Source organism: Tupaia chinensis, unplaced genomic scaffold, assembly GCF_000334495.1.
Source record: "Tupaia chinensis unplaced genomic scaffold, TupChi_1.0 Scaffold147918_1, whole genome shotgun sequence".
NCBI lineage: Eukaryota > Metazoa > Chordata > Mammalia > Scandentia > Tupaiidae > Tupaia > Tupaia belangeri.
The window spans coordinates 1,089,974-1,099,982 of record NW_006207768.1 but is presented as its reverse complement, the minus strand read 5'-3'; the positions used below and the strand labels follow the sequence as shown (position 1 = coordinate 1,099,982).

The 10,009-nt window shown below is 48.7% G+C and overlaps 1 protein-coding gene across 1 annotated transcript in view; it reads right to left on the bottom strand.

The window, feature by feature from the left end:
- Window positions 1–936: 936 nt before the first annotated feature.
- Window positions 937–10,009, bottom strand: part of ZNF608 (zinc finger protein 608) — a 143,898-nt gene continuing 134,825 nt past the window's right edge. Inside the window, 6 exon segments of the mRNA XM_006169976.3 lie at window positions 937–1,022; window positions 3,683–3,836; window positions 4,615–4,787; window positions 5,343–5,760; window positions 7,653–8,885; window positions 8,887–9,977. Coding sequence (XP_006170038.1) covers window positions 937–1,022; window positions 3,683–3,836; window positions 4,615–4,787; window positions 5,343–5,760; window positions 7,653–8,885; window positions 8,887–9,977 — 3,155 coding nt within the window.

Below are 10,009 nucleotides of genomic sequence, written 5' to 3'. Positions count from 1 at the left end.
GGACCAATACCGTTTTTTTTATTTCCTTTACTGAGTGGTTTGCAACTTGGCAACAGACCCTGTGTGTGCGAGCCTGGTTACTGATACAAAAAAAGTAAAGAATATATATATATATATATATATGTATATATACAGATATGTATACATATATATATATAAAACAGAAGTTTAATTACAGCAACATTTGTTACTCTGTGATAAAATCTGTAATTTACAAAAACGAAATGACTGGTTTTTGCCTGCCATTAAGGCATTTCAAATTAACACCATGGAACTGATGTCTGTATAAAGCGCTTCCTCACGTGATCCGGTCACATGACAACGTACACTTCCAATCTGGTTATTCTCTGCAAGAGAAAAAGAGAACCTTAGCGTGGGGTTCTACCAACACCTCACACCGAAAACCGTAAGGCTGATTGACGGGCTTATTTTCATTCTAATACACGAGTGGCATTCCCAAGAAAGTAAATAAAAGCAGAGATGGCATACGTTATGAAAACACACTGATTCCGTAACATTAATAATTGAATTCCTTTTAGTTATTTCCCTTTGTAAAACAACCCGAGGGGTGATTCAAATGGCAAAGAATAAACATGATCTTTCGCGTCACGAGAATATATTTCCCCACTTGCAACTTTATTTTTAAGCAGAATAAAACAGAGAGAGTCGTAGTGGGATATTTTAACAAACTATGCGGATAACCTAAGAAAACGTCAACGGTCTACAACATGAGTTAATTACTTATCTATGTTCCATTTATAAAATGGAGTTCACGGACCATAACTTGCTCACGAAGCCTCCTGGTAAGTACAGTCCATTTGTTGCAATGATATAAACCCCAAGGGTCGAAGATTTCCGTCTACAAAGCCTACGCTTGCCTGCTCTGAGCCAGTCAGATGCCTCTATCTGGAAGACAGACAGCAATGCAGGGGGCAGTTACCTTCTTTGTGCAGGGAACATTCCTGATGCAGATGCCTGGGCGGCCACTTGCTGAGAGGCAACCAGGGCAGCAGAGGTGAGCCCTAACGGAGAGAAGAAGTCGAGTTTTTAGTTTGTGATAGGTTGTGTGTGCTGGCAGGGAGAAAGTGAGAAGGCTTCCCCTGGGAGGATGGCAAGCTGCCTTCCTGTCTCCTCCATTTCCTTCTAGGAACTTTGGATGTGCACCCACGTGCCCGGCATGTTTTCTAAGCCATTGTGTCCGAGACTCATACCATGCGGTTGGCCATGTGGGATCCAGCCATCTTAATCACCACGTAACTGGCTGGCCCCCATAATAGAAGGTTTTTGTGACATTTAGAAAGATTACAGCAGATGGGAACCAGCAGTTAGCGTAATGGCTATGTCGCTGGACTCCCACGTAGTTGACTGCGGTTCGCGCCCCAGACCCTGTGGCTTAAAACTCACGCCGGGCGCGTGTGCGTGCGTGCCCAAGATCCCGAGTGGAGAATGAAGGAGAAGGGATTGCGGCGTGGCCATCCCCCCTGGGGGTGATTTCTCACTTTCTGTCTCTATGTCTCTCTGTCTGGCAAGCGCACACACACCCTATAGCAAAAACCTCTCAAAAAAAAAAAAAAATTACAGCAGATACAGGCCCACTGGCAAAAGGTTGCATAGAGACCCACTCCACCAAAGTGCACTTTCCAAGACACATACACGGAACGTTTCATGCACAAGGACAGAGCGCAAACTATTGGTCTAGCCAATGTCTCTCCCTTATATAGAATATTCTGTGGTTTTCTTAATGGCTGCTCAAAGAAGAAAAAGTATTCCGTCTCTGATGCTGCAGGACGAGGATGGTTTGTATGCATGCCTGAGTAGGAAGCTCCAGAGAAATAACGGATACCAGGTCAAAACAGGAACCTAAACTCCCAGAGCATTATAAAACTTACATGCTATTTGCTTCAAAGATAATACTTCTATAATCACTTCTCCCCGCTGACTGAACACAATGTATTCTATAAGGCACATGGAGTCAATGCCTCAAAACTAGAGTCATCTTAACTTTTATCCTACAACCAAAGATAGCAGAGAATGCAACAGCCCCAGAGGGCATGAGGTCACCTAACAGGAAAAAGTTTAAAATTCTATAGAAAATATTCCGGGGGTGGGGGGTGGGGGGGGCGGGAAGAGAGAGAAACAAATGAAGCCTAGAGAAGATTATTCTCTCCTCTGTCCTTTATCTGGATATTTTTCTTTTCCCAGAGATAACTTAAGACATTACAACAGCAATAATAATGATGATAATGACAGTATCTTGAATGGTAGAAGATTTCCTGCTCACATATACACTTTATTTATGTACGGATGAGACGAATTAGACAGAACACTTTTCTAAGTTCTCCTCACACTCAATGCAAACTGTTTAAGAAGTAGAAATGCTCACTTTAACACCATTGGTTGACACCAAGTAACCAGAGCTGAGTGAATAAACATGACCACTTCCCACTTTTGGAAATACCTTCCAACATGTTATCTAACCTTACATTTACAGGACGGGGTCACAGGACGCTTGGCCAGTGCTACGGATGAGACTGCTCTCCTCCAAACGTGCCAAAGCCCTAACCCCCAGTGGGACTGTATTTAGCAACAGGGCCTAGAAGGAGGTAATTATGGTCACACAAGGTCGTAAGGGTGGGACCCTGATACCATAGGATTAATGTTCTTATAGGGAACACCAGAGCTCACTCTTTCTCTCCCCACCCCAACTAGCACTTGCACAAAGAAGTCCTAAGAGCCACAGCAAGATGGTGGCTGCCTACAAGCGAGGCACAGAGACCTCAGCAGAGACTGGCCCTGCCGGCACCTTGATTTTGAACTTCCAGCCTCTAGAACTGTGAGGATGTGATTTTCTGTTGTTGGAACCCACACAATCTGTGGCATTTTGTTACAGTTGTGGCAGTCCAAGTTGACTGAGATGCCAAGACCCTACAGCTAGTACATCTGACGGTAAAGACCACCCGTCTCCTATGAGGTGACAGACGGGACAGATACTATCGGGTTGTCAGAAGAGTCATGACACATTTTTGCATGAAAAAACAGAGAAGAAATAGGTCGTGGCTTTTCCGAAAACCCAATACATGCCTGACTAATCCCCCACGGATGGAAGGCTTCCTCGGATCAATGATATGACCTACGGAAATGTTTCTCTTTCTCAATCCTCATTTTTCGTGAAGAGGTCACAGGAACTAAGGGCTGTAAGATCCCCCCGAATAAGGTAATTCAAAGTGTTAAACTTGATCACGTTGCTTCCAGGAGTAACATGGAAAAGACCCATTTTAAAGGGTTGCAGGGATCAGCACAGGTAACTTCACCAAAGCCTACTGACATTCTGCCTTTCGTTCTGTAATCTCCGGGCAGTCGATACCTGATCCTCTGACTGTTATATTCGGGGACCCAGACATTGGCTGCCACCCTCAGTCTTGAGATAACAGGAAGTCACTGATAGCATCACCTAGCGACAATTATTAAGTGCTGGCCATTTTGCGTCCCCATAGAATACACAAAGAGGTGGACCTAGCCTTGGCTGTGTCACTAGAACATACTGGAAACCGTGTTCTTAAAAGCCCTGCCCAGAAGTAACGTTAACACGAAGCTCAGTACTTTGAAGATGTGAAAGGCAGTTTTAGCTATCGATTTCCAAAGTAGAACGAACAAAGACACAACACCAGTAAGAGCTGCTGACCTTGGAAGGGGTCGTATTGACCGGGGATTAGCGGGTAGCCCATGCCGACGTGGGTGTGGTGATGCGTGTGCAGGTGCCGCTGGCCGAAGGGGGAGTGGCGGTCCCTTTCCCTTTCCGCTTCCCGTTCTCGTTCAGTTGTAGCCTTTTCCACAGGCTGCAATAAAAAAAAAGAAAAGAAAATATATCCTCTTAATACTCCAGAACACAATGCGGAGGAGTACTAGACCATCTTTGCCCTTGACAATATTGTGAATGAAGGCATTTGAATCTGTATGTGAAAGGTCGCATGTTCAAAAGAAGTCCCAAAAGAAGACTTTTTTTTTTTTTTTTTTTTTAAAAAAAGCTCAGCTCAGTCAAGAGGGCATCAGTGTGTAGCCTCTGACTACTCATTCACAAGGATGCTTCAAAACAGAGTCTGCTGTGGCTTAATTTCTTGATTTTTTTTAAAAAAAAGATTTATTTATTTAATTCTATTTTTTTAAAAAAATTGACCAGACAGAGACAGAGAAAGAGAGAGAGAGGGAAAGCAAGAAAGCAAGCCACCACGTCCAGGACTCGAACCGCGGTCAGCCATGTGGGAATCCAGTGCCTTTATCCACCACGCCACCTGCCAGCCCCCAATTTCTCAATGTTTTAACAAAATCGCGTCGGACTGAAAGTTGGGTCCTTATGAATTTGAGTCTCTACCTAACGAGCGTCCCCTGGGTGAGCGTGGTGTACTGGATTTAGCCACGGAAAAGCCTGCTACCACCACGCATGCCGCGACGGTATTTCCCCGCACGTGGGAAAGCATCCTCTTTGCGTATTAGGATAGAACAGCACCCCGCGATCGCAGCGGGGTTCCCAAACCGTCGATATTTTGAGGCTGTTCTCTAGTCTGTCCCCTCACCTCCCCCTGATCATCACTTTTAGACAGCGGTGAGGACACTTACGGCGGGCGACTTGCTGCGGTACTGGCTGGCGTGCTGCTGGAGGAGGTCCAGGGCTTTCGACTCTGTGGTGGTTTTCGTGCTGATACTGGGGCTAGTATTGACTTTCTCCGCCTCCTCTCTCCCTGACATCTTCCCATACACAGGATAATGAAATCCTGGGGAGAGATAGGCCCCTGCAGAAGAGCAACAAAGGCCGCATCGAGTTAGGGGCTACGGCTTAAAAATACGGATGTATATATCATTCGGGTGAGAGGGATTTGGGATAAGAGTCAGAGATCTTAAAATAAGGGGCGATATTAAGAATGGGCTACATCATCATTAAACCACAGCTAGATTCTGCGACTTTCTTCTCCCCAGTTAACTCATCCTGATGCACGGAGGTGATAAACAGAATTGCGCTGATAGCCATTTCATACATTTATGTGTCCGCGTAAGTGAAAGGAATAGTAACTGTAACGACCGTGACAGTAAGTGCTTAGAATATTTTCCTAGGCAATAAAGTATCCGTCAGTCTAACAGCCAGAGCAGACCATCAGAGACTATAGTACCTAGGGCTGAGGACTCTCGACATCGCTCGAAGACAAAAATCTTAGAGGAAGTCAGTTTCATCTCTGGGACTTTCAACAGCCTAACAATAACCCACACGAATGCCATTCTTGAAGCTCCTAATTGAATTTCTAATTGAACACAGCCTTCCCTCCAATAGAGCTCGAGCCCACAACACATACCAGGGTAGCTGTGCATTAGGACGGGAGAGACGGCCCGGTATGCAGGGTGGCTGGGGTCATACATCTGTGGGTAAGGGTAAGCGTGCAAGTACTGTATGTAGGACTGATGCTGACTCATGGGTGAGGACACAGCCACTCGGGTACCCCGAGAGTCCTTCCAATTCACAGGAGTCTTTCGATCATCATTTTTCAGCTTGCTCTCCTCCATGGATTGAGAATCGGGGCGCTTGGCCTCTTTGGGCTCCTCTTTAATGCTTGTTAAGGACACAGGCAGGCTGGACACACCACTCTCTTTATTAGGGGTTTTCCTTGGACTATCCTCTTTCAATTTCTTCTCTCTGTCAAGTTCTTCTGACTTTTGCTGGTCTAGATATTTGGGCTGGTATACATAATGATGCCATGTCCTTGAATCTGGATCCTGAGTTGAAAAAGAAAGACGTGTTTTAAAACGTCAGTTTCAGAGAGCGCATCGTCATGACAGCACGAGTACTTCAGATACTAAGGTAGCATTTGTGCGTGACAGGCCACTGCGCCAATGGCTCACACAGCCCTCATGTCTGAAGCAAGCATTACTGACCTCTGTACAGAAGGCAAGAGCAGAGCTTTGAAATCTCAAACAACATCCGGGTTACACCCCTGCCCAGTCACGAAGCTGGGCTGCACGTCAGGTGTGTTGGCGTTCAGAACGGGGCCTTCATGTCACCTCTCAACATTAAACAACTGCCTTAGGCACGGTTAATCCTACCTTCGTTTTCCCTCTTAATGTCTCAAATAGGTAAAAAGGAATTTTTAAAACTCCAATTTGAGCCAAAAAATAATTAGTGCATTTAAATAATTTCTATGGCTATTAACATCACTTAGGAGGAAACACTCTTGGTTTCCAAAGCCATTTTCTTCACCCACCGCAGCAGAAGCTTACTGCACTGGCTCACTTCTCATTATGTGCTAACATCGTAATCAAAACAAAATTTCAAATTAATAGCACGCATTATGGCTCCACTATGAGAGAACGAAACCATCTCTAAAACACTCCCTCCCCAGTTTAAAGCTCTAATTCAGTGCTGTGAAGTGACCACCTGAGTTGGGCTCCTACAAAAGGGAACACTGAGCTTCGGAATGGCCTTTGGGAACTCCGCCCTGATCACCATACAAAGCCCCTGGGTATCTAGTTCCTGAATGAGCATTCGAAAATGGGCTTAAATCCCCAATCTTGGGCAGACACAGTGTGAGGAAAGGGCTCTCGCTCTGAGTCACCAGGACTATCTCGGTGGGGGTGGGGGGAGGTGTGCGGTGCTGGGAAACGCCAGGATTAACGCTCACAGGGCCGCATGGGTCAGGGTGTCTGAACCGTGACAGAAGGAGCTAGCACATGCATGGTTTCGCAGTAACTGGTTTTCAGGTGTTCTCAGGGGGCTGAGCGCGGGCTCTGCCGCCCAAACCCCCTCACTCTCCTCAGCACTGGGTTTTGCATAGCGTGTCAAACATTAACTGAGACATCTCAGACCCAACGTGGAAGACCTCAGGGCCCTGGCCTGTATTTAACAAACGAATGGGAAATGTGAATTTAGGGATTCGGTTTTAATATTGCTATGAGATGGTAAGAGAAATTGGAAAGAGGACAGCAGGTGGTGTGGTGGTTGCGGTGTTGGACTCCTGCACAGTCAACTGTGGTTCGAGTCCCAGACCTGGCAGCTTGAAAATCAGGCCAGGTGCGTGCGTGTGTGCATGCATGTCCAAAAACCCAGGAGGAGAATTGAGAAGGTACTGCAGGGTGGCCATCCATGTGAATGCACATGCCCTATCGCAAAAAATACAGAAAAGAAATGAGAAAAGAGAGGGGAAACGGGAGAAGGGAGAGGGGGAAGGAGAAAGGGAAGGAAAGAGGAGAGAGGAGAAGAGGAGGGCAGGGAAGGGAATGGGACGAGAGGGGAGGGGAAGTGGAGTTGGAAATACTGAACAAATCTTGAGATCAGACTTGGAACACAAGAGGAAGGAGGGAGTTTAGCAGTCCTGCAGTGGAACACTCTCACCTGGGACTAAAAAATTAATTAAGGATCCCATCAGAGTCACCAAGTTAGTCGAAGTCTACAAAGCCACAGTTCCTGGTACTACACAACAGGACAAGAAAGCAGTGAGTTTTAGAGCTACTCAATAATTCCTGAGGATCTTTTAAAGATATTTTACAAGAGAAGAGGGGGGAGCCCTACTGCGGGTTTCTTTCCAGCGTTAAGAGTCTAACCAGATCAAGCCCAGGTACGTGCACGTGTCAGCCTGTTCTCTCTCTGTTGGGGCCACGCTCCACAATCTTACTTGTTTAAATCTCGAGGTTGGGTCTACACCTGTCTGCTTCATAGAGTCCATGACAGATTTCATTTCTACAGCCTCCTTAATAAGCTGGTGGTTTTCCATCTGCTTAGCTTTGAAGCTGTCGGCCTGAAGCTGCTGCTGGTGATTGGAGAGAAGCTGCGATTTACCTGTCTCCTCAGTTTTATTAGGCACTGACGGCCCTAGTTTAGAATGGTTTTTGTTAGGCTCCGGAGTAGAGGGAGCTTTTGAGATTGTGGCAGACGGCACGTTTTTCTGCTTACTGTCCTCCTTGCCCAGCTCTTTCAAGGGGAGCTCATTTTTCCTGTCACAGTCCCCTCTCCCACTCTGGGCCATTTTCTGCTCTGCCAGCCTCTGGTCCTCGTAATACTTCTCATACTGCTGTCTATAGGCCGGGCTGGTGGCCATCAGGGACTTCTGGTCCATATAGAGCCCGTAGGCATACTGGCCGTAATAAAGTGACTGCGCCAGGGCGGGGTGTCTCTGCGTGATCACCGACTGGTGCTGAGGCTGGAGGGAGGCAGAAGCATGCTCCACTTTCTTCGGATCTAACTGCTCTGCCTTGTCTTTCTTCTCTGCGTCTTCCTCGGACTCCTTCTTGATCTTCATCCCCTGCGAGCTCCCGCTGTTCCCAGCTGCAGGGGCGCCGACCTGTCCAGGGTGCAGGTAACTTGGAGAGTAGTAAGGGTCGTAGCCATGGTAATAGGGGGAATGGGACTCCTTCAGCTGAGATGATTGTGCCGTAGTGGAAGAATGCCCTTTGACAACACTGTCCTTGCCGGAAATGATATCTGACGGGGAGCTGGCCTTCGACCTCATGCCCTCTGACCTGCTGTCCGAACCACCGTCATCGGCAGCGTCGGATATGTCCGAGTAGGCCGGGCTGCTGGTCTTGGCGGCCGAGCCCTCGGCCCCGTTCTGCGTGAGCACGTGCAGCGACGCCATGGGCACCTGGCCGTTCACCAGCGTGCTGCACTCCATCCTGGACGCGCTGCCGATGGACGGGCTGGGCGCGTTGTCCGTGAACGTGTAGACCTTGTCGGCCTCGGCTTTGATGCTGGCCATGCGGCTCTCCTGAGACTCGGACAGCCCGTTAGCAAGCCCTTCCGTCTTGCTGAGATGGTCCTTTAAAAAATGCCCAGCTAAGTCTTTGCCGGCCCCCTTCGGGTCCTCGAGTTTCCCCAGCTTAGCTTCCATTTTCGGGCTCCCCATCTTTTTTTTCTTTCCCTTCTCTGTCCTTGAGCTTCCGCTTCTCCTTCTTCTTCTTGTCTTTGAGCGACACGAGGGCTGGGTTCACGGTGATGGGCTCTCCCATGATGGTGGGCTTTGGTTGAATGGGTTTCAGCGGAGGACTCTTTGGTGTGGCCTGGACGACAGTGGTGGTGAGGGAGGGCAGCCCGGGCATGGTGCCCGTGGTGGTGGCCGTGAAGGCTGCAGTCGGGATGGCGATGAGCTGCGGGGGCGTGGGGGCCGGCGCGGGGGCGATGGGCCGGGCGCTTTTCAGTTTAGACAAGTTCTTGTCCATTTTGCAATTGTTAGCTTTTTTGCCCTTTTCTTTCTCGCCCAGGCTTTTCTTGTCAATTAACCCTTCTGCTTCCAGTTTGGGCATTTCGGCAGCCAAACTGCCGTCGGCCGCCGAGCAAGTGTCTAAGGTGGCGGTCATGTTGGAGATGACCGGGAGGTTGTTCAGTTCATGGTTAAGGCCCTTCTTTTTGCCAGAATTCTTCCCAGCTTTAGAACCCATAACAGAACCGGGGCCGTTGCCCATCAGCTCTCTCTTCCCCTTGGGGGTCCCAGGGGCGTTACCGGCGCCAGGAGACACGGGCGCCTTGGCCTGGTCGTAGGTTGACACGCTTGTGCTTGGCTCACTGCATTCGAGCGCCACGTTACTCAACGCCTCTTCGCAGTCCGAGACCTTGTCCTCGCTGTCGGGCTCGAACTCCAGCTTGTTCTCCGGGTCTAAGTGTGCGTGCGCCTGGTGGTACCGCAGGCCGTTAATGTGCTTGTACTTTTTGTTGCAGTTCGGGTGGGGACAATCGATCAACACTGGGGAAGAGCAGCCTTGGTCCAAAAAAGTCGTCTCGGGTTTCCCCTGCGGGGTGGTGGGAGTGCTTCTAGAGTTGGTGCGGACACGCTTCCCCGGCTTGTTGTCCTCCGAGCTGGAGTTCAGGTCCAGCTCCATCGGAGGCTTGTTTTTCCTCTTGTTGGTGGAGGAAGGGCTGGCTTTGATGTCCTCCGCGGCACAATTCGGCGGTGTCCTGCGACCGCTGGCGTTGAGACTGCCCCGCCGCCCTTTCCCGTTGGCCCCGCCTCTGTTCTTGTTCTGCCGCCCCCTGGACTCC